Genomic DNA, 25,000 nt, shown 5'->3' with positions numbered 1-25,000 from the left:
TTATTTAGAGCATACATAAGCTATTTATCTAAAGAAAATAGTTATTTAAAGACATATGACAGTTTTTTTCCTGTTTTGATATATTCTGTGTGTGTGTAGATTGCCTTACCTTGTGTAAGACACGGGCTCTTCCTCAGGCAGTCCGTAAATATATATATTTATATATTTCATTATAAACGTATGCTTACTGCAGACTACACCCGAAAGTACGATCATTATATGTGATAGATGAATGTGTATTATCTATATGTAGTTTCGTGTATGCATATACACATAAAAAACAAATAGTTGAGTATATTAGATTTGTCTGATAACATTGATTACGAAAAACCGCCCGTTTACATACGACCTCTAATAATTTTAAATGTTTCAGGTGATAAGTACTTCTCTCTCTCTCTCTCTCTCTCTCTCTCTCTCTCTCTCTCTCTCATATAATGTTTAATAACATCCTAATCAAAGTTTTCGAAATAGCAATCAACTAGCAAACAGCTTATCAGCGTAAGCAACTCTTCTAAGAGAAGGACACTCCAAAATCAAATCATTGTTCTCTAGTCTTGGGTAGTGCCATAGTCTCTGTACCATGGTCTTACACTGTCTTGGGTTAGAGTTCTTTTGCTTGAGGGTACACTCGGGCACGCTGTTCTGTCTTGTTTCTCTTCCCCTTGTTTTGTTAAAGTTTTTTATAGTTTTTATAGGAGATATTTATTATAAATTTGTTATTCTTAAAGAAATTATTTTTCCTCGTTTCCTCTCCTCACTGGGCTATTTTCCCTGTTGGAGCCCCTGGGCTTATAGGATCCTGATTTTCCAACTAATGTTGTAGGTTAGCAAGTAATATAATAATAATAATAATAATAATAATAATCTGCATATTTTTCATCAATTCGCCATCTACATAGACAGAAGAAGGTACCACACGGAGTCAAAACAGATCCTTCGATGCAACCCCATGTTTACCTTTTGATGGCGCAAAGGACGCCGAGCGCTTGAGGACTGCACTGCAAGGAATGAGACCAGATGAAGAGATATTCATCGAAATACTGTGTAAAAGGACTCCCATCCAGCGACAAGAGATACGAAGGATGTATGAGCAGGAGTACAGGAGGGTAAGGATATCAGAGGCATGGAGACCTAGTCCTAGGTAGCTTTGAAGGGAGTCTTTTGTAAAATGAAGTTTACTTTCTATATTACAGTTGAGAAGTTAGATGTATGAGACTCTACAGGGAATCTGTAGGAAAAGGTAATTTACTTTCTGTTTTAAAGTTAATTTAGAAGTATCTGACTCTAAAGAGAATATTTAGGAAAAAGACGTTTACTTTCTATAGCAAAGTTAAGAAGTTAGAAATAGGCTTACCTGCTATGAAGGGGATCGTTAGGAAAGAGGAGTTTACTTTCTAAATTAAGGTCAAGTTAGTAGTACCTGACTCTAAAGGGCATCTTCAGAAAAAAGAAGTTTACTTTCTGTATTAAAGTCAAGAAGTTAGAAGTACTTGACTCACAAGGCAAACTTTAAGAAAAAGAAGTTTACTTTCTTTATTGAGGTTAAGAAGGTAGAACTACCTGACTCTAAAGGGAATCTTCCGGAAAAAGAAGTTTACTTCCTATATTAAAGTTGAGTTATTAGAAGTATGTGACTCTAAAGGGAATCTTTAGGAAAAAGAAGTTTACTTTCTATATAAAGTTAAGAAATTAGACGTTCCTGACTCTAAAGGGAATCTTTAGGAAAAAGAAGTTTACTTTCTATATAAAGTTAAGAAATTAGACGTACCTGACTCTAAAGGGAATCTTCAGGAAAAAGAAGTTTACTTTCTATATAAAGTTAAGAAATTAGACGTTCCTGACTCTAAAGGGAATCTTTAGGAAAAAGAAGTTTACTTTCTATATAAAGTTAAGAAATTAGACGTTCCTGACTCTAAAGGGAATCTTTAGGAAAAAGAAGTTTACTTTCTATATAAAGTTAAGAAATTAGACGTTCCTGACTCTAAAGGGAATCTTCAGGAAAAAGAAGTTTACTCTCTATATAAAGTTAAGGAATTAGACGTACCTGACTCTGAAGGGAATCTTCAGGAATAAGAAGTTTTATTTCTATATAAAGTTAAGAAATTAGACGTTCCTGACTCTAAAGGGAATCTTTAGGAAAAAGAAGTTTACTTTCTATATAAAGTTAAGAAATTAGACGTTCCTGACTTTAAAGGGAATCTTTAGGAAAAAGAAGTTTACTTTCTATATAAAGTTAAGGAATTAGACGTACCTGACTCTGAAGGGAATCTTCAGGAAAAAGAAGTTTACTTTCTATATAAAGTTAAGAAATTAGACGTACCTGACTCTAAAGGGAATCTTTAGGAAAAAGAAGTTTACTTTCTATATAAAGTTAAGAAATTAGACGTTCCTGACTCTAAAGGGAATCTTTAGGAAAAAGAAGTTTACTTTCTATATAAAGTTAAGAAATTAGACGTACCTGACTCACAAGGCAAACTTTAAGAAAAAGAAGTTTACTTTCTTTATTGAGGTTAAGAAGGTAGAACTACCTGACTCTAAAGGGAATCTTTTGGAAAAAGAAGTTTACTTTCTATATATAGTTGAGAAATTAGACGTACTTGACTCTAAAGGGAATCTTTAGGAAAAAGAAGTTTACTTTCTATATAAAGTTAAGAAATTAGACGTTCCTGACTCTAAAGGGAATCTTCAGGAAAAAGTTTACTTCCTGTATTAAAGTTGAGTTATTAGAAGTACAGTACGTGACTCTAAAGGGAATCTTCAGGAAAAAGAAGTTTACTTTCTATATAAAGTTAAGGAATTAGACGTACCTGACCCTAAAGGGAATCTTCAGGAAAAAGAAGTTTACCTCCCATATTAAAAGTTAGTAGGCCTAAATGACGTAGTGAGGAGCATTTTAAGAGGTTTTTGAAAAGGTTATGATTGGGTTCTATACACGCTGTGAATTGCATAGTTGTAAGACACCGCTTGTTTGTTGAGTAACAGAATCCCAAAGTAGTTTGAAATAGAAACTTTTCTATACATGTAAGTCATGTCTTTCCTGGGATCTGAATGATTGCAGGAGAAATGCTTTATTTTTTTTTTATCTTTTTATTAAAAAGTTAAATTACATATTCTTTACAATCACAATATTTACAGTATAATCACATTTAATTGCATTTTTCTATAAACAAATCCATCTAATTTAACAATTTACAACATCACCCATCTTGATTTTGATTTTTAGTCACTCAAAAACAATAATTTATATACTTTTTGGTGAACATTAGTGGAATGTCGAAGGTAAACACCTGAATGTGCTTGAGCAGACAAAAAGGAAAAAAAATGAGACTTCATCAGCACTGAAGCATGGCCTGCTTCAAGACAATTTCTCTTTGGAATACAAGAGCATCTAAAGATAATCTTTAAAAAAATGACTAGGCCTATACAGAAGACTAAATACTTGATGAGTCGTATTGGCAAGGGTAGAAGAGACTCTTTAACAATGGTAGGCAGCTCTTTTAGGGGAAGGACTCTCCAAAATCAAAATATTGTTATCTAGTCTTGGGTAGTGCCATAGCCTCTGTACTATGGTTTTCCACTCTTGGGTTAGAGTTCTCTCGCTTGAGGGTGCACCTAAGCAAACTCATTCTATGTTTCCATATTTCCTTTCCTCACTGGGCTATTTTCCTTATTAGAGCCCTTGGTCATGTAGCATCCTGCTTTTCCAACAAGGATTGTAGCTAAGGTAATAATAATAATAATAATAATAATAATAATAATAATAATAATAATAATAATAATAATAATAATAATCCTTGGTCTTATAGCATCCTGCTCTTCCAACTAGGATTGTGGCTTAGCTAATAATAATAATAATAATAATAATAATAATAATAATAATAATAATAATAATAATAATAATAATGTTCCTAGGATCTTGTTAGTGACGCTAGACACAAGCTACATGGCAAATTTGGGGATGTAGTCGTATCTCTCCTGACCCCTCTGCCGAAGTATCTGGCTCAAGAACTCCACCGAGCTATAAGGACAAGCGGAAAGGATAGTCGAGTCTTCTTCGAAGTATTCTGTAATTGTGATAATGTGACCATTAGGTGAGTTGCGTTTGCATTGCTTGCAAAACCGGGAATTTTTCTAGAGAGAGAGAGAGAGAGAGAGAGAGAGAGAGAGAGAGAGAGAGAGAGAGAGAGAGAGAGAGAGAGAGAGAGAGAGAGAGCAATTAGTCGTAGGTCTATAGGTTGTATAAACATGACTTCCAACACTGAGAGAGAGAGAGAGAGAGAGAGAGAGAGAGAGAGATTAGTCGTAGGTTGATAGGTTGTATAAACATGACTTCCAACACAGAGAGAGAGAGAGAGAGAGAGAGAGAGAGAGAGAGAGCACCAATTAGTCGTAGGTCTATAGGTTGTATAAACATGACTTCCAACACTGAGAGAGAGAGAGAGAGAGAGAGAGAGAGAGAGAGAGAGAGAGAGAGAGAGAGAGAGAGAGAGAGAGAGAGAGCACCAGTTAGTCGTAGGTCTATAAACATGATTTCCAACGTTTCTTCAATTTGAATAAAAATTATCTATTTTCCTCACTGAAATAGATAGGAGTATGCAGAGAATTCTCAATACTAGTTAAAAATAGTTTCAGTAAATATAAAGTTAGCTTGTTTATCAGGGCAGAAAGGCCTAATATTTACTCTACGTAGACCTAATAGAAAAATTAGTCTGTAGGTCTATCATTAAGAGTTATTGAAATTACACTCAAGACGTACATCCAAGCGATGATTTAGTTTATATACTTATGCAACACATGGAATAGATTAAGAATAATTTATCAAACTGATATTTGTATAGTTTTATCTCACAATTTATCTTATAGGAACTTTGCACATTTAAAAAAAAATATTATTATTAGACCTATAATTATTATTAATATTAAGCATGTGCACACAATTCAATCGTGATTGATCTTCCATGAAAATAAAACTTTCTTATGCAAAGAAATTAAATAAATAACAATAACAAACATATTATAAACAATAAAAGCTACTCTATTGTCACCCAGGACCATCAAGCAAGCCTACTATAAATGCTACGCCATAACACTAGAATGCGCCGTTAAAAGCCAGTGTGGGCAGTTAGGGGATGACTTTCAAACACTTCTCGAAAAACTCGTTTCCAACGAAAGAGACGAAGACGATGTTGCCATGCTCGAGCTGCCTATGAGAATTGCAAAGCAACTTTATCAAGCAGGTAGAAAGCAAATGCAATTTAGCCATTTTTATCATACAATAGGTAAGCTTGTGCTTGGCCTGGCTAGGCTCCATTTTTAACCCTTCCCTTTTTTATGTTTTTAACCAGAAAGATTAAAGAAATTTTTATCATACAATAGGTAAGCTTGTGCTTGGCCTGGCTAGGCTCCATTTTTAACCCTTCCCTTTTTTATGTTTTTAACCAGAAAGATTAAAGAAATTTTAATCATACAATAGGTAAGCTTGTGCTTGGCCTGGCTAGGCTCCATTTTTAACCCTTCCCTTTTTTATGTTTTTAACCAGAAAGATTAAAGAAATTTTCATCATACAATAGGTAAGCTTGTGCTTGGCCTGGCTAGGCTCCATTTTTAACCCTTCCCTTTTTTATGTTTTTAACCAGAAAGATTAAAGAAATTTTCATCATACAATAGGTAAGCTTGTGCTTGGCCTGGCTAGGCTCCATTTTTAACCCTTCCTTTTTTTATGATTTTAACCAGAAAGATTAAAGAAATTTTTATCATACAATAGGTAAGCTTGTGCTTGGCCTGGCTAGGCTCCATTTTTAACCCTTCCTTTTTTTTATGATTTTAACCAGAAAGATTAAAGAAATTTTTATCATACAATAGGTAAGCTTGTGCTTGGCCTGGCTAGGCTCCATTTTTAACCCTTCCCTTTTTTATGTTTTTAACTAGAAAGATTAAAGAAATTTTTATCATACAATAGGTAAGCTTGTGCTTGGCCTGGCTAGGCTCCATTTTTAACCCTTCCCTTTTTTATGTTTTTAACCAGAAAGGTTAAAGAACATTTTGTAAATTTTCTAGACTTGTAGGCCGAACTTTTTATTCATCAGACTGAACTGTTACGGACGTTAAAGAAAGCTTTGGTTTATAGGCTACATCTGGTGTCCGTCAGACTCAGAAAATGTTCGTTCTCCTCTTGAAATTTTGTAACTCATTTACTCATCTGTATCATCGCTATATCATCTTACATCAACATTTTTAGATATATTTGGAATCCTCCGCCGCTCCTAAAAGGTTTAAAGGTCACTCATGAATAGCAGAGGCAAGGAACAGTGACATTGCCCTAGCAGGCAGCACAATGCCATAAGAGACTGAACATATGTACATATGATCAGCGCCCAAGCCCATTCTCCACCCAAGCTAAGACCAGGGATAGCCAATCAATGGCTGTTTTACGACTCAGTAAGTAGACATATAGGCTCCCCCAATCGCCCACCTTCAATCCTTAGCTTGCAGGGATGGTGAGGTTGCAGATACTAAAGAAACTAACGAGTTGAAGCGGGAATCGAACCACAGTCTTGCGATCACCAGCCAGGGACGTTTCTAATAGGTCACCACAACCACCTTTTGAGTGTAAAATAGTTTATTCATTAGTTTTGTCTTTAATTTCCCATTGACTTAAAATATCGAAATTATTTTTGTCCATCTGCTAATTTACTGAATACTGAGGCATCAAGTCCACGGAAGTCCAACTCATTTTGTTTTTGATGTCTTGCTTCCTTGCTAAAATTCTCATCGTTTAATATTTGGACATCAAAATTTATCTTTATCTTTCTTTCTAATTGCATTGATATACATTCTGCTTTATTTCAATTCTTTTCAATGTCTCCATGTACTCTACTTATTTTACTTCAATTTCAATATTTCGGGTTTGATCCAACTCTTCTTCAACATCTTTATCCCTACATTAAAGAGTCGGTTGCCTGATGTGCCCTCTTCCACCAAACCTCCCTTTTGATCCAACTCCAAGTCCTTAATTACATTCTTTATTTTGGCTATTACATCGTAGTTTTCTACCAAAAGATGATACATACTTGTATTTTGTCAGAGTTGTTATTATAACCTCCGCCAACGAAGTTGGAAGGAGATTATGTTCTCGCCCCCCTTTTTTCGTGTTTGTAATTTGTGAGTTGTGTGTGTGTGTGTGTGTGAGTGTTTGCTTGTGAACAGCTTCCTGGCCACATTTTAAATCGCAGAGTAATGGAACTTGCAGGGATTAACTGTTATGTAAAAAGCTGGAAGTGATTAAATTTTGGAAGGTCAAGGTCTAAGGTCAAGATCCAGGTCAAGCAAAATGTCCAATTCACGTAATCAGCCATAAGTATGGATATCGTTGTCACAGAGACCTCAAACTTGGCTCATATTTGAATATATGAAAATCCACGCCATTTGATACGTGTTTTACGTCAAAGGTCAAGGTCAAGGTCGAGCAAAATATCGAGAAATAGGCTGCTGGGGTGTAGGTCTGCGCTTTACTGAGTGCCTCTCTAGTTATTATTATTATTATTATTATTATTATTATTATTATTATTATTATTATTATTATTATTATTATTAGTGGAGGGAGCAGGAGGATCAGAACCAGACAAAGACGAATTACGACGTATCTTCACCACGTATTCATACGAGACACTGAGGGAAGTTTTCAAGCTGTACTGTGAAGTTTCCGGGAAGAAGCTGGAAGAGGTGTTGAGGGGGAGGGCTGTGTCGGATGAATTCTACACCGGAATATTCACAGCTTGTGAGTCTCTTTTTTTCTAGATTATTCAATCCAGTGTCCATTCATTTTCTTATAATCCTTATAGATGAAAAATGAATATTTTTCCAGTTTATTCAGTCCAAACATTAGATTTGTATCCCATTTTTTACCACTGAAAGATGAGACTGTTTGCTTTTTTTTTCTAGATTATTCAATCCAGTGTCCATTCATTTTCTTATAATCCTTATCAATCAAAAATGAATATTTTTCCAGTTTATTCAGTCCAAACATTAGATTTGTATCCTGGTTTTTACCACTGAAAGATGAGACTAGACTTTTTTTTCTAGATTATTCAATCCAGTGTCCATTCATTTTCTTATAATCCTTATCGATGAAAAATGAATATTTTTCCAGTTTATTCAGTCCAAACATTAGATTTGTATCCTGTTTTTTACCACTGAAAGATGAGACTGTTTGCTTTTTTTTCTAGATTATTCAATCCAGTGTCCATTCATTTTCTTATAATCCTTATCGATGAAAAATGAATATTTTTCCAGTTTATTCAGTCCAAACATTAGATTTGTATCCTGTTTTTTGGGCTCAAGCCATGGCGTCCTGATGGAAGGTTCCTGTTTGGTAGCTTCCTTGGGTATAAAACTACTAAGATATTCCCAGAGAATTTAACCACAGGTTATCACAGAATTCTAACTTCTGGAGCGAGTATCTCAAAGGTTTCCCTTTAAGACATCGTAATACAACAGGGGACACGCATGTCTGGTCGTGCCACATAGCTATCTCCACCCCGAACAGAGTTAACGCTTCGGTGTGTAAGGGCTGAGAATAGCTGGGAGCCGTTCCACAGCTAATCTCACTCGTGGCTACTACTGATACTCGAGACGTAAACAAACGGACGCCATTGCTCTAATGACGTCACGAGCGTCTTCATCCTTTGTTTAGTAGCTGCCCTACTGAGACGGATTTTCCCTTGTGTGAACTTTATCGTTTTGCATCTTCGCTATGTCGTTACCTTCAGCCTCGCCTTCTTCTGGAAAGTTGAGTACAAGGTTCCAGTATTGTTTAATTAAGCTCTGGCCGTAAAGTAAATATTATTTTGCGAAATAATTGATGTTTTGTGGCAGAGCTGTGCCTCTACCGGACCCGCCATTTTATGGCGTCGTTGTTGTTTTGCATGTCTTATTTAGTTAGCCACAACAACGCTTCCGGCTTTATATACTAATCGAATACATTAGTTTATTTAGTCTTCATAGCTAGGAACTTTTATTTCGTGTTTAGACGCTTTTTATCGGTCATCGATTGACCTCATACCAGTCGGCTACTATAGCCCCCAGGCCAGGAGCCTATATACAAGTGTTCATGCATGATTTATCAGTGATCCTAGACTAAGTTATGAAGATAGTGGCATTATTATTTTACAATACTTTTGACTAGTGATGCAAATGTTTTCGCCTTCAGGGACCATATAGGGGATAGGCTAGTCAGTGATTCTTACTAGCCTAACCTAACCTTAGGACCCCTATATGCTTCCTCCATCCCCTGCCTTGGCATTCCCTCTAATTAGCCTTGATCCCTTTTCTGAGTAAAGGGATTCATTGTCTAATAGAGTATTATATCGCCTCTCAGTCCTCCCTAAAGGAATGAACCCCCTTTAGGATTGCGTCTGAGAGTGAGGTTAGGCTAGCCTACCTCTATGGCTAGGATAGTCTGCGACTTTCCTGCGATAGCGATACGTCTTCTTCCTTGCCTAGTTCAGGACTTTTAGCCCTGATCTAGGTCGGGTTAGGAAGGTTTCTCTGTTCCATGCTGAAACTGTACTCTTGCACCGTTTTAGCCGATCAGCCTAATCTTAGGTTAGGGAGTGTCCTCCCTTCCCTTTGTGGCCGCTCTGGTACAGAAACCCTTCCTGGGAAGACCCCTCTCTTCTCCCTCCCCACCTATCTCTTGTATAGCCTAGCCTATGCTTAGGTTAGTTTATACTCATCTGTCCCCTGTCCTACAACTCCTCCTTAGGGTGGATGAGTAGGGCTACCCGAGCTTCCTTGTGCAGTCCGCTCTGGTACATATACCTTCATAGTGTCCTATAAGGTTAGTTCCTAGTGTAGCTCTGCATAAGGGAGTCTTCCCCCCCCCCCATCTTGGGTGTTCCCTAGTCCTCCCTTGGGCTACCTGCTCCCGGTCCCTAGTGACCCCTGCATATGGATGATAGAGCCTGTCTCTATCATGGGTACACCCTCTCAGGGAGGGGGAGGGATGTCTGGAACCCTGAAGGTACTTCCTGCATCCTTTCCCCCCTCCCCCTGTCTCTCTATCTATCTGGGTGCCGGTCTCTTGCCGCCTCTTATGCCGGCAATACCTGCCTCTTGGTGACTTCCCTACCCTTGCCGCCAGCCCCCCGTGTTCCGAGGGACTGCCGGCTGCCGCCGGCTACTACCGGCGGCTCTCCTACTCCTATCTAATCGTCCGCTTGCCGGTCGATCTCCGGAGTGCCGGCATATACTGCCGGCAACCCGATACTACCTGTACCATCCTTACCCCAGTCACCAATCCGGCATCCTCCGGCTGCCGGAGCCGCCGCTCCCTGCCGGCGTGCCGCCGTTGTGCCGGCGGCCGCCATCCTGGTATCTAACTGACTTTTGAAAATTGTCTGTTCTAATGCCAGAATCTATGCTGGAGCGAGCTCCGGCGTGCCGGCGGCTTGCCGGATACCCCAGAGGCGTCAAGAATACTTGCACCCCCTCTCTGTAGCTATCATAAGACTAAGATAGCCCTACCTGGCAAATAGATAAGCTGCTTTGCTTCTAAGATCAGTACCTAGCACTGCTCTATTAGTGATCATGCTGTCTCTTTGCATTCTTCTATTTCCAGCATGCTATGTGCATCTTAGCACGGCTGGTTGCCAGAAGCAGTTACCCTTAATGAGACCTTCTGGCTCTTATCTGGGAACCGAATGAATTCGATCCCAACCTTGTCCTTGGCTTTCCATGGAGTTCCAATATAATGGGAATCCTAGGAAACTATATCCAATGATCTCGGTCATTTGGATTATCCCAGGACCAAGCCTATGGTAACCAGCCGGGCGAGATGCATGGAGCGTGTTCTCCTTTACTGTTTCACTCTCTATGCATCACACCTTATATAAGTTAAAATTAATGATTAATATTAACTTAATTTAAGAGCCATTCCTATGACTCCCCCATACTCATTTTCTCTTTCTTCCACAGGAGGAGCAGATGAAGTGCGATTTCGCATACTGTGCCGTGAAACGCTCCCAGTTTTACGGACATACGGCGTGCAGGACTCACGCCCCTTGCTCAGACAAGAGAGGGGATTGGAAGTTCTGGAATCCACTGGATTGTACGGTCTGCCAGGCCTACCTAGTTGAGGCCTTCCATAACCCTCCCTCAGCGGAGGTTAGAGACATTGCTCGTGAGAAACTGCGCAAGTGGGTGCGTGGTTTTCAGAGGAATGCCACTGGACCGTACCTGGCCACCGAAGAACTGAGGTCCCTGCTGTTCCCTAAGGCCTCCCCTGATTCAGTGGTTCCAAAGGAAGCAATCCCCACTGTCCAAATTACGGTGGAACCTGATGTGGTCATGGCTCAGTCCATGCACGAGTGTCGCCTAGATTCCGAAGAGGATGAACAGATCTCTGACGTCTCGGAAGACACGGAGAAGACGCTTATGGCTCAAGGAGCCGAAGAGGACGAAGACAAGGTGGAATACACCGAGTCGGAGATTGGAGCTACTCCCTCGTCCATCCCTCCGCCTACTCCTACACCGACGGATGTGTCCATTCCGTCTACCTCCTCGACCCCGGATCCTTCTTCCTCTACACAAGAACTGATCCGACTGATTAGAGCTGTCATGGACGACAGACTGAAGGAGAACCAGGAGTCCATCAGGTCTATGATTGGATCCAGAGAACCGAAGAAGATCTCGGTTAAGGATCTCCCAGCTTGCTCTCATGCCAACCCGTGGAGGTATGCAGAGCATATGGTTATTGCGACCGGCAGGATCTTTGTTAGTGACAAAATCGGCACGGTCCCGTTGGAAGATGTGGAATTCTTCCCAAGCTTCGAGGCCTACCCGGACTGTTACGTCCGGCTTCGTTCTGAACCTGCCTCGAAGGAGGAGACCGAACCTAAGGAAGAGATAGTGTTCGATCTCGCAAAGGCCCAGGCTATGCTAGCCTCCGCATTTAAGAGCAGGGGCTTTACCTGCTCTAAGCTTCCTGCCTTGAGCAAGAAGCATCCTACTTATGTCGCTCCCGACACTGCGATTCTTCCATTTTTGGAAAAGGCCTTGGCTGCATGCCTTAAGGCGGCGGAAGAAGGGAAACCCTGCCCTGCACTGGAGGAGTGCAGACCCTTCTCCATCGTAACGCCCCCTGACACTAGACAATGGAAAGATGTCCAACATACTTTCGTTGTGGGTAGGCTCGATCCTGACGTTGCCGGACGTCAGTTTAATGAAGACCTCCCTAAGCTCAATGATCACCTCCTTCGCCGGGAACAAGACACGAAGGAGAGGCTTGCAGCGTCTCTTTCTCATCAAGTCCAACTTGAAGTTATGGCCTGTGACACAGCAGTACCCGATCACTACATGGTACTGGCCAAATCCCACTTACTGACGGTAATGAAGGACTTGTACCACTTCATAAAGGCTCGTAGAGCCTGTCGTGAATTCGTGTTTGTCGGTGCCACCGTGAAACACGAACCCCGGAGGCTGATTTCCTCCAACATCTGGGGAAAGCACCTGTTTCCTTCGGACCTTGTCAAGGAAATAACGGACAGAGCCGCCACGGAGAATAGGAACCTTCTCCACAAGTGGGGCATGTCCAGGAAAAGGAAAACCTCTCAGGACGATGGACCTCAGCCTAAGAGGAAACCTCAGAAACCGAAACCCCAGCAACGTCAACAAAGACGTCAGTTTCCGGGACCCGCTACCTCCCAAGTGGTTGCCCAACCACAACAGACCTTTCAATTGGTCCCCCAACCGGTGTTGTCACAGTCACCGGTCTTCACCCCTGCCTTTGAACAGCCATCCACTACCTTTCATGCCAGAGGTAGAGGCTCGTCCAGGGGTGCAAGCAGAGACGCCTCTCGTCGTCCCTCCAGAGGTAGAGGAGGAAAGGGAGCTAGCGGCCGAGGCAACAAGTCCTCGGGACACCAGAAGCAATGAAGTGCTTCCGGTGGGAGGAAGACTCCGCCAATTCCAGGATCGTTGGACCTTCGATCCTTGGGCACACAGCATCATCAAGAACGGTCTAGGCTGGAGTTGGGTGCAACCACCCCCAATCTTCCAGCGGTTCTTCCAACAATCGACCCCCATTCTGGAAGAATATGTTCTAGACCTCTTGAACAAGAAGGTGATAAGGAAGGTAAAGTCCACCAGGTTCCAAGGGAGACTGTTTTGCGTTCCCAAGAAGGACTCAGACAAGCTCAGAGTCATTCTGGACTTATCCCCCCTCAACAAGTTCATAGAGAACAACAAATTCAAGATGCTGACGCTTCAACAAATAAGGACCCTTCTGCCTCAAGGTTCCTACACGGTCTCTATAGACCTGGCGGATGCCTATTGGCACATTCCAATGAACCATCACGCTTCCTCCTACCTAGGATTTCGACTCCAAAGGAAAAGCTACGCCTTCCGGGCCATGCCATTCGGCCTCAATGTGGCCCCTCGGATCTTCACAAAGCTGGCGGATGCCATAGTACAACAGCTCCGCCTAAGAAACGTCCAGGTGATGGCCTACCTCGACGACTGGCTAGTCTGGGCTCCATCGCCCGAAGAGTGTACAAAGTCTTGCGACGAAGTTACCCAGTACCTAGAACACCTGGGATTCAAGATCAACGAGAAGAAATCTCGCCTCTCTCCAGCTCAGAAGTTTCAGTGGCTGGGAATCCACTGGAATCTTCAGTCACACCGCCTTTCCATCCCCCAGAAGAAAAGGAAGGAAATAGCAGGGTCTGTCAAGCGACTACTGAAATCCAAACGCATTTCAAGACGACAGCAGGAACGAGTTCTAGGCTCTCTACAATTCGCCTCAGTGACAAACCCAGTGCTTCGTGCACAGCTAAAGGATGCCGCGGGAGTCTGGAGACGATCGGCATCCATCGCTCGAAGAGACCTCAAGAGACGGCTTCCAAACAGACTTCGACGCCTCCTAAAGCCGTGGTCGGAAGCAATGGCCCTGAAAAGGTCCATTCCTCTCCAACACCCTCCTCCATCACTCAACATCCACACGGATGCCTCACTGGAGGGCTGGGGAGGTCACTCCCACCTGAAACAAGCTCAAGGGACCTGGTCTCCACTATTCAAGACGTTCCACATAAACATCTTGGAGGCCATGGCGGTCCTTCTTACTCTGAAGAAGCTATCCCCGCCGCCCTCGATCCACATCCGTCTAACCCTAGACAACTCGGTGGTAGTTCGTTGTCTCAATCGCCAGGGCTCAAGATCGCCCCAGATAAATCAGGTGCTTCTCCCAATCTTCCGTCTGGCGGAGAAGAAGAAGTGGCACCTGTCTGCAGTTCACCTACAAGGATTCCGCAACGTGACAGCGGATGCTCTATCTCGGACAAACCCGATAGAGTCGGAATGGTCTCTAGACGCAAGATCATTCTCCTTCATCTCTCATCAAGTCCCAGAACTTCAGATAGATCTCTTTGCAACGAGCGACAACAATCAACTTCCTCTGTACGTAGCCCCGTACGAGGACCCCAAAGCAGAAGCGGTGGACGCCATGTCACTGGACTGGAACAGATGGTCGAAGATATACCTGTTCCCTCCCACCAACCTTCTGTTGAAAGTCCTCTCCAAACTGAGAACCTTCAAAGGGACAGCGGCCCTAGTGGCTCCCAAGTGGCCCCGGAGCAACTGGTACCCCCTGGTCCTGGAGCTGCAGCCCAAGCTGATCCCTCTCCCGGGCCCAGTTCTCTCTCAACAAGTACAGAAGTCGACTGTCTTCGCTTCATCATCGAAAATCAAGGACCTTCATCTCATGATTTTCTCTCCCTTGCCGCAAAGAAGAGGTTTGGGATCTCGAAGAAAAGTCTAGACTTCCTAGAGGAATACAAGACCGAATCCACGAGACGGCAATATGAATCATCCTGGAGGAAATGGGTCTCCTTTGTTAAAGCAAAAAATCCTAAAGAAATCACCATTGATTTCTGTATGTCCTTCTTCATTCACCTTCATGGACAAGGATTAGCAGCCAATACGATTTCAACCTGCAAATCGGCTTTGACTAGACCAATTCTATATGCTTTCCAAATTGATCTGTCCAACGACATCTTTAACAAACTGCCGAAAGCATGTGCTCGCCTACGCCCAGCACCCCCTCCGAAACCGATCTCCTGGTCTCTAGACAAGGTGCTCCATTTCGCCTCCAACTTGGACAACGATTCATGCCCCCTCAAGGATCTGACTCAGAAAGTTATATTTTTATTTGCTCTCGCCTCGGGAGCTCGAGTCAGCGAAATAGTGGCATTATCAAGAGAAGAGGGACACATCCTGTTTGCTGATTCAGGAGAAGTGACCCTCTCCCCTGATCCGACGTTTCTCGCCAAAAATGAATTACCCACCAAAAGATGGGGCCCTTGGAGAATATGCCCCCTGAAGGAGGATGTCTCTCTATGTCCAGTAGAGAGCCTCAAGGTCTATCTTCGCAGAACTTCAAACTTTGGTGGAGGCCAACTCTTCAAAGGAGAAACATCGGGCAGCGACCTGTCACTGAAACAATTAAGAGCGAAAATCACCTACTTCATTCGCAGAGCGGATCCGAACAGTACACCCGCTGGTCATGATCCTAGAAAAGTGGCATCTTCTCTGAACTTCTTTCAGAGCATGGACTTTGAGAGCCTTAAAAACTTTACGGGCTGGAAGTCCTCGCGAGTTTTCTTTAAACATTATGCGAAACAAGTGCACGAAATCAAACATTTTGTGGTAGCCGCAGGTAGTGTTATGAAACCTGCACCTAACTCTGCGTAGAACAGTGAGTTATTTGGGACTCTAACTCTTCGGGTGCCTATGTTGACCCTCGAGTGATTCATAGTGATGTCTAAAAACACTTAGTGCTTTTATAACTGTTCTTATCCCAGGTGAAATGTCATAGTGTTACACAAGTGCCGCATGCCTTGAGCATGATGTGTTATTTAAAGACTTGCGTTCCTCGAGAACGAGTACCTACTAATCCTGAAATTCTCTTTCAGATTCAAGAGCAAGCCTTTATTTCTATGTACATTATTATTACTGTAAATGAACTTTACTTTTGCTGTAAATTATTTAATTTCTGCATTGCGAAATAAAATTTCTATTTTATTACTTATGCGTCTCTTTCAGCTCCTACTTACTATGAAATACATACTGTCATAGTTTTATTTATTCCTCCTTTCTTATGGTCATGAAGAATTTAAGATGTCTATCCTTAAATTATATTCACCTTGTCTCAGTAAGGTTCCTACTCGAATACTTACTTCTGATAATCAGGAGATGAATCCTACACACAGTGCCCAACCACCACTGACCTACTCAGAATGTTCCTATACAAATATCAAACATTCTGCTTCATCTCTAAGCTCTTAAAAAAGCTCTTCTGTCAAGATGAATAGTCCTTCAATACCACTTTGACGTCGGCATAGCCCATGGGAACTTCCTACCAATGGGGGGCAGGATACTTCGTTCCTATGGTTCTTATCTAAGATTACTTTGCTATTTTGTCAATGCCTAGGCACTTAACTCTGGGGGAAAATCTACCACGATACATTGATTCTCTGGTACTCTTCCATCAGGACGCCATGGCTTGAGCCCAAAAAACGGATTTTGAGCGAAGCGAAAAATCTATTTTTGGGTGAGATAGCCATGGCGTCCTGATGGACCCTCCCTACTACTTCGTCAGTTTGTTCCCACCCTACACAATTGTATCATGGTGATGGGCAGCAACTGGCGCCAGGATAAAGACGCTCGTGACGTCATTAGAGCAATGGCGTCCGTTTGTTTACGTCTCGAGTATCAGTAGTAGCCACGAGTGAGATTAGCTGTGGAACGGCTCCCAGCTATTCTCAGCCCTTACACACCGAAGCGTTAACTCTGTTCGGGGTGGAGATAGCTATGTGGCACGACCAGACATGCGTGTCCCCTGTTGTATTACGATGTCTTAAAGGGAAACCTTTGAGATACTCGCTCCAGAAGTTAGAATTCTGTGATAACCTGTGGTTAAATTCTCTGGGAATATCTTAGTAGTTTTATACCCAAGGAAGCTACCAAACAGGAACCTTCCATCAGGACGCCATGGCTATCTCACCCAAAAATAGATTTTTCGCTTCGCTCAAAATCCGTTTTTTACCACTGAAAGATGTGACTGTTTGCTTTTTTTTTTTCTAGATTATTCAATCCAGTGTCCATTCATTTTCTTATAAACCTTATCGATGAAAAATGAATATTTTTCCAGTTTATTCAGTCCAAACATTAGATTTGTATCCCATTTTTTACCACTGAAAGATGAGACTGTTTGCTTTTTTTTCAAGATTATTCAATCCAGTGTCCATTCATATTCTTATAATCCTTATAGATGAAAAATGAATATTTTTCCAGTTTATTCAGTCCAAACATTAGATTTGTATCCTGTTTTTTACCACTGAAAGATGAGACTAGCCTTTTTTTCTAGATTATTCAATCCGAAACCCAGCCACTTTCTTCGCATGGGAATTCCGCTCATCTGTGGAAGGTCCTGGAACCAGAGACCGGCTTCTGATTCGTCTAATTGTGACCAGGAATCAGGTGGACATGGGAGCCATCAAAGCCGAGTACAAGAGGATGTTCAACCGTAGTCTGAAGAAAGATATAAAAGTGAGTTCTTTGTTCTCTCGTGGCAAAACTAGGTCTATAGAATATTCTATCTATAGATCTGCGTGGCAAACTAGATTTGATAACCATCCTTGCTAGGTCTATAGCATATTCTGTAGGCCTTAGCAACAGACCCGATCTGATATTTATACTGCAAGGTCTATAGCATATTCTGTAGGCCTTAGCAACAAACCAGATCTGATGTTTATATTGCAAGGTCTATAGCATATTCTGTAGACATTGGTGGCAAACTAGATTTGAAATCCATCCTTGCAATGTCTCTGGAATATTCTATAAACCATGGCAAACTAGATCTGATATTCATTATTGCTAGGTCTACAGAATACTCTATAGACTTCGTGACAAACTAGATCTGATATTCATCCTTGCTAGGTCTACAGAATACTCTATAGACTTCGTGACAAACTAGATCTGATATTCATCCTTGCTAGGTCTACAGAATACTCTATAGACTTCGTGACAAACTAGATCTGATATTTATTCTTGCAAGATCTACAGAACATTCCATAGACCGTGGCAAACCAGGTGTGATCTGCATCCTGGTAAGGTCTACTGAATATTCCATAGACCGTGGCAAACCAGGTGTGATCTGCATCCTGGTAAGGTCTACTGAATATTCCATAGACCGTGGCAAACCATATTTCATATTCATCATTGTAAGGTCTATAGCATATTCTGTAGACGTTCGTGGAAAACTAAATCTGATATTCATCCTTGCAAGGTCTATAGAATATTCTGTAGACCTTTGCTTCCTTGGTTACCTTTTATAGTTAGGCTATAGCCTACTACAGTCTTACGAGTACACTTTCCAGTAATTCTTATATATCATTTTACGTCCGACTGTAGGCCTATCCAATATTATCAAATCTGAGATACTAAGGACAGTTGGGAGTTGCAGCTAACACAAGTCACAGAGAGTTTAGAGAAAACGTATATTTTTTCTCAGGAACGAACAGCTAGACCTAGTTAATCAACATAGAATAAAGCTCACTTTGATATAATTATGAAATACTTATTTCCATCACAAAACATATTTAAAGAATTGTTTATTCACAAATTTTATTCTAAGTTAATGGGGTACAACTTAGATGACTGAGAGAAATTATGTTATCCAGCCATCTTATTTTAAAGAATTCATATATGCTACATATATTTTGAACCCCAAAAGACAGGAGGAGATTGTATTTTGTGAGTTATCAATGTACAGTCTCATCCTCATTAATACACAATTCTGAATCTCTCTCTCTCTCTCTCTCTCTCTCTCTCTCTCTCTCTCTCTCTCTCTCTCTCTCTCTCTCTCTCTCTCTCTAAAATGTTTATAAATTAATTCAGGAATAAGAACATTGAAGCAGCTCTTCTAGGAGAAGGACATTCCAAAATCAAAAATTGTTCTCTAGTCTTGGGTGGTGCCATAGCCTCTGTACCATGGTCTTCCGCTGTCTTGGGTAGTGCCATAGCCTCTGTACCATGGTCTTCCGCTGTCTTGGGTTAGAGTTCTCTTGCTTGAGGGTACAACCTGGCACACTATTTCACCTAATTTCTCTTCCTCTTATGTTGTTAAAGTTTATATAGTTTATATAGGAGATATTTATTTTAATGTTGCTACTCCTCTTGAAATGTTTTATTTTTCCTTTTTTTCCTTTCCTCACTGGGCTATTTTCCCTGTTGAAGCCTCTTAGGCTTATAGCATCCTTCTTTTCCAACTAGGGTTGTAGAATAATAATAATAATAATAATAATAATAATAATAATAATAATAATAATAATAATAATGATAATATAGATTCAAATACTTGAAAAAGTTCAGAAATAATTTTAGATACAATGAAACGATCATGTTTTGATTCGGTTACAAGACTAATTACATATAAAAATCTATATTTCCAGGGAGACACATACGGCAGCTATCGAAGAATTCTTCTCGGTTTAGTAGACTCTTAGACATCGACGAGACTTTCCAAAATCATAATCAAGAACACAGGTAGATAACTCTTTTTAAAAATCTCTTCCAAAGTTCAAAGTGGCAGTAAATGCTTTCATGTTGAACAGGCTGACATAAGTCTTTTTTTTATAGTTTGTATATGGAATATCTGTTCCAATGTTGTTACTGTTTTTTTAAAACGTTTTATTTTAATTGTTTATTACTTCTCATATCGTTTATTTATTTCCTTATATTCTTTCCTCAGAGGGCTATTTCTCCCTGTTAGAGCCCTTGGGCTTATAGCATCTTACTTTTCCAAGTAGGGTTGTAGCTTAGCTAATAATAATAATGATGATAATAATGATAATAATATATCAATTTTACATACATATCCTGACATCCATCAGCACCCCGCCCACGGCCCCCCCTCCCGCCTCCGCCCCCGCCCAGCCCCCGCCCATACAACCAGAACTGGTAAGTGTTGGCAATGACGAGATACCAATTTGGAATCCAACAGGGAAGTGGGGGCGAACTTTGAACCAGTTTAAAGGTTGCTCATGAATGGCAGAGACAAGGGATAGTGGCATTGCCCTAACAAGCAGGACAATGCCCTAGAGACTGACCTTATACAAATGATCAGCGCCCAAGCCTCCTCTCCATCCAAGCTAGGACTAGGGAGGGCCAGTTAATGGCTAGTGATGACTCCCACAAACTCCCCATCCTTAGCTCAAAAGATGAGGTTGCTGACGATACAAGAAACTATCAAGCTTGAGCGGGACTCGAACCCCAGTCTGGCAGATTACCAGGCAGGGACGTTTCTCATAGGCCACTTGGATTAAAGGTTTAAAGGTTGCTCATGAATGGAAGAGGCAAGGGACAGTGACATTGCCCTAGCAAGCAGGACAATGCCCTAGAGACTGGCCATATACTGTATATTATATGATCAGCGCCCAAGCCTCCTCTCCATCCAAGCTAGGACCAGGGAGGGCCAGGCAATGGCTGTTGATGACTCAGCAGCTAGACCTATAGGCTCCCCCAAATCCCCCAAACCTTAGCTCACAAGGATGGTAGGGTTGCAGACGCTAAAGGCACTAACGATTCTGAGCGGGACTCGAACCCCCGACTGGCAAACACCAGGCAGAGACGTTACCAATCACGCCACAACAATCAGGCATACAATTTGCAGTGAGACCAGAATACTTTAGAATTTGGTTATTATTATTTTATTCTTGATTAATTATCTTGTAATTACTATAAAGATTTGTGAGCTGTTAAATGTCCTATTCGAAATAAAGGATATTTAATCACTTTTAGAGTCCAAATATACAGTAGTTAAGCCCATGGAGTGGATGGGATATAGTTAATTTGGTAATATTCTATTTTCATTTGTTGAAGGGAATTTGATTTGCAATTTGAAATAAATAAAAAAAAAAAATTCAAAAAGATTTAACAACACTGTAACAATACGTTACTCGATATTCAGTTGAATTAGAAAATTGAGTTTATAAACAATTTATTACTTGAAAATTTTATAAACAATATATTTCTAATAGAGAAAAACAATAAATTTTCGTTTGGTAGAAAATTGAGGTTATAAACAATTTATTACTTTGAAATTTTATAACAATATATCTTTAATAGAGAAAAACAATAAATTTTCATTTTGGTGGAAAATTGAGTTTAAAAACAATTTATTACTTTGAAAATTGTGTAATATATATTTTTCTTTTGATAGAGAAAAACAATAAATTTTAGTTTTGGTAGAAAATTGAGATTACAAACAATTTATTACTTTGAAAATTGTGTAACAATATATTTGTTTAATAGAGAAAAACAATAAATTTTCGTTTTGGTAGAAAACTGAGATTATAAACAATTTATTACTTTGAAAATTATGTAACAATATATTTTTTTTAATAGAGAAAAACAATAAATTTTCGTTTGGTAGAAAATTTAGATTATAAGCAATTTATTACTTTGAAAATTGTGTAACAATATATTTTTTTTTATTAGAGAAAAACAATAAATTTCTGTTTTGGTAGAAAATTGAGATCATAAACAATCTATTACTTTGAAAAATTGTGTAACAATATATTTTTTTTATTAGAGAAAAACAATAAATTTCTGTTTTGGTAGAAAATTGAGATCATAAACAATCTATTACTTTGAAAATTGTGTAACAATATATTTTTCTTTTGATAGAGAAAAAACAATAAATTTCTGTTTTGGTAGAAAATTGAGATCATAAACAATCTATTACTTTGAAAATTGTGTAACAATATATTTTTTCAATAGAGAAAAACAATAAATTTTCGTTTTGACAGAAAATTGAGATTATAAACAATTTATTACTTTGAAAATTATGTAACAATATATTTTTTTTAATAGAGAAAAACAATAAATTTTCGTTTTGGTAGAAAATTTAGATTATAAGCAATTTATTACTTTGAAAATTGTGTAACAATATATTTTTTTTATTAGAGAAAAACAATAAATTTCTGTTTTGGTAGAAAATTGAGATCATAAACAATCTATTACTTTGAAAAATTGTGTAACAATATATTTTTTTTTATTAGAGAAAAACAATAAATTTCTGTTTTGGTAGAAAATTGAGATCATAAACAATCTATTACTTTGAAAATTGTGTAACAATATATTTTTTCAATAGAGAAAAACAATAAATTTTCGTTTTGACAGAAAATTGAGATTATAAACAATTTATTACTTTGAAAATTATGTAACAATATATTTTTTTTATAGAGAAAAACAATAAATTTTCGTTTTGGTAGAAAATTTAGATTATAAGCAATTTATTACTTTGAAAATTGTGTGACAATATATTTTTTTTATTAGAGAAAAACAATAAATTTCTGTTTTGGTAGAAAATTGAGATCATAAACAATCTATTACTTTGAAAATTGTGTAACAATATATTTTTTTAATAGAGAAAAACAATAAATTTCCGTTTTGACAGAAAATTGAGATTATAAGCAATTTATTATTCTGAAAATTGTATAACAATATATTTTTTTCTAATAGAGAAAAAACAATAAATTTTCGTTTTAGTAGAAAATTTAGAATATAAGCAATTTATTACTTTGAAAATTGTGTAACAATATATTTTTTTTTTATCAGAGAAAAACAATAAATTTCTGTTTTGGTAGAAAATTGAGATCATAAACAATCTATTACTTTGAAAATTGTGTAACAATATATTTTTTTAATAGAGAAAAACAATAAATTTCCGTTTTGACAGAAAATTGAGATTATAAGCAATTTATTATTCTGAAAATTGTGTAATAATCATTCTTTTTCCAAATGAAGTAAATGAGGATTTTTTGGTTTGGAAATATGGAGCAGAAAAACAACTGTACACTATTGATATTTTATACGTATTTAAAAAAACATATTTACAGTATTTTTTATCAGTTTATATGTCACGAGATGACTTTGATAAAATTATGGAATATATGTTGTCATTTCTACATAAAATGTTTATTAAATATTCATCCTACGCAAATGTTTTTCAGATAAGTAAAAATGTTTTTTTGGGGGTATTTAAGACACTTTTAATGTACCATTTCTGGTATATTATAGTATCTAGCCTATTCATAATATATAGCTAGCGACAGTTATGAAAATTTCATATATATATATATATATATATACATATATATATATATATATATATACATATATACATATATACATATATATATATATATATATATCATCTCCACTGCGGGGCAAAGGCCTCAGACATGTCCTTCCACTCGCGTCTGTTTATGGTCTTTCTATGCCAGCCTATATATATATATATATATATACATACATATATGTATATATATGCATACACAAACACACACACAGATATATATATATATATATATATAAGAATTTGAAATCAAGTCAAACTCCCATTCAATCTTTTTTAAAAAAATTTCGTCACGGACGCTTTCAAAATTGTATTACCTCTGCAATAACATATATGCTATTGCATATATGCTGCAGGTATGAAAAAAAACACAAGGACATACAGAAAAAAGGTATACATTATATGTACAATAAGAATCAACATTCTTTGCTCTCCTCACTGTTGGGATAATGATGTTTCTTGGACAGCACTCTCGTCCTAAGGTCTATTGAAAAAAAAAATCTATTGAAAAAAAAATATCTTAAGTATCTGTCCCTTGAAAAAAAAATATCTTAAGTATCTGTCCCTTTGGAAAAAAAAATATCTTAAGTATCTGTCCCTTTTTATATTCAGTTTGAATAAATGTCAGTGTTTTTACTTGCTCAGTTCGTGGTTGATGTAACAGCTATGAATTACTAGTCTAAAGTTCAACCACACTGATATTTTGCTAGAAGGAGAATGATGGAAATGGAGGTACAGGGAAGAAGAGACCAAAGAGAAGGTGGGTGGACTGTATCAAGGATGACCGTCGATCAAAGGGATTAACCGCTGATGAAGTGTGGGATAGAGGTAGATGGAGAACGCTGGCCAGAAAACATCGACCCTACATAGAAGTGGGAAAAGAGGCAGACAAAGGAAAAGAATCCCACAGACCGTCGATCAAAGGGATTAACCAGTGATGAAGTGTGGGGACAGAGGTAGATGGAGAACACTGGCCAGAAACATCGACCCCATATAGAAGTGGGAGAAGAGGCAGACAAGAAGAAGAATCCCACAATATTACAATATTCGATAGATTCTGATCTGATGTAAAAACTATAAAGCTCTTTATATCGTAAACTATGCTACTTTTGGAATAAAAGATAGAGCTTGCGTTTGATTAAAAAAGGTTTTCATTAAATAACCCCTAAATGAATTCGCCTGAATTCTTTGCCTTCAGTCTTGAAAAAGTAAGACTCTTTATGGGACTTTCAGTAGCGATTTTCCAAAAGATATTGGTCTATAGAGAGCCTTAAAAGAGTAAGGGTTAAAAGAGCTTATGCAATGCCTTTCAAAAGGGCATTATTAATAGTGGTTCAGCTTCCGAAGAGCTTTAATAACTATCTGTAAGACTGTACATAGCGGAGACCCAGTATCAAAATAAACTTCAGTATCATTTAATGCAACCCTACATTGTTAAAAATTTGCTTTGAAAAAAAGGTAAAAATCCTGGAGTAAATGCTGCCAGGCCTTTGCCGTTTGAAAACGGATATATTGACGTAAAGGAGTAATATTACGGTCACCAACCCGTCACAGATAATAACAAAGTAGGGTAAAAATTACGGTCGCCTGTATTTTTACTGAAATACGGCTGAGAACACTATATTTTTACCGGTTTGAAAACTGATATATTGACGTAAATGGTGATATTACGGTCACCAACCCGTAAAAGATAATTACAAAGTAGGGTGAAATTATGGTCACAAAGTAGGGTCAAATTACAGTCGCCTATATTTTACCGAAATACGGCTGAGAACACTATATTTCTACCGTTTTGAAAACGGATAT

The 25,000-nt window shown here is 38.8% G+C and overlaps 2 protein-coding genes across 3 annotated transcripts in view; one reads left to right on the top strand and one right to left on the bottom strand.

Moving 5' to 3' along the window:
- LOC137617910 (annexin B9-like) overlaps nucleotides 1–24,872 on the top strand; it is a 26,737-nt gene extending 1,865 nt beyond the window's left edge. Inside the window, exons 2-8 of the mRNA XM_068347854.1 lie at nucleotides 900–1,106; nucleotides 3,913–4,091; nucleotides 5,050–5,237; nucleotides 7,595–7,777; nucleotides 17,420–17,601; nucleotides 19,506–19,599; nucleotides 23,905–24,872. Of these exons, the coding sequence (XP_068203955.1) occupies nucleotides 900–1,106; nucleotides 3,913–4,091; nucleotides 5,050–5,237; nucleotides 7,595–7,777; nucleotides 17,420–17,601; nucleotides 19,506–19,559 (993 nt within the window). The 3' untranslated portion in view covers nucleotides 19,560–19,599; nucleotides 23,905–24,872. The remainder of the gene's footprint in view (nucleotides 1–899; nucleotides 1,107–3,912; nucleotides 4,092–5,049; nucleotides 5,238–7,594; nucleotides 7,778–17,419; nucleotides 17,602–19,505; nucleotides 19,600–23,904) is intronic.
- Nucleotides 1–25,000, bottom strand: part of LOC137618227 (FYVE and coiled-coil domain-containing protein 1) — a 220,024-nt gene that overhangs the window by 122,004 nt on the left and 73,020 nt on the right. The window lies entirely within an intron of this gene.

This window comes from Palaemon carinicauda, chromosome 24 (genome assembly GCF_036898095.1).
Source record: "Palaemon carinicauda isolate YSFRI2023 chromosome 24, ASM3689809v2, whole genome shotgun sequence".
Classification (NCBI taxonomy): Eukaryota; Metazoa; Arthropoda; class Malacostraca; order Decapoda; family Palaemonidae; genus Palaemon; species Palaemon carinicauda.
This window is presented reverse-complemented; position numbering and strand designations above follow the sequence as displayed.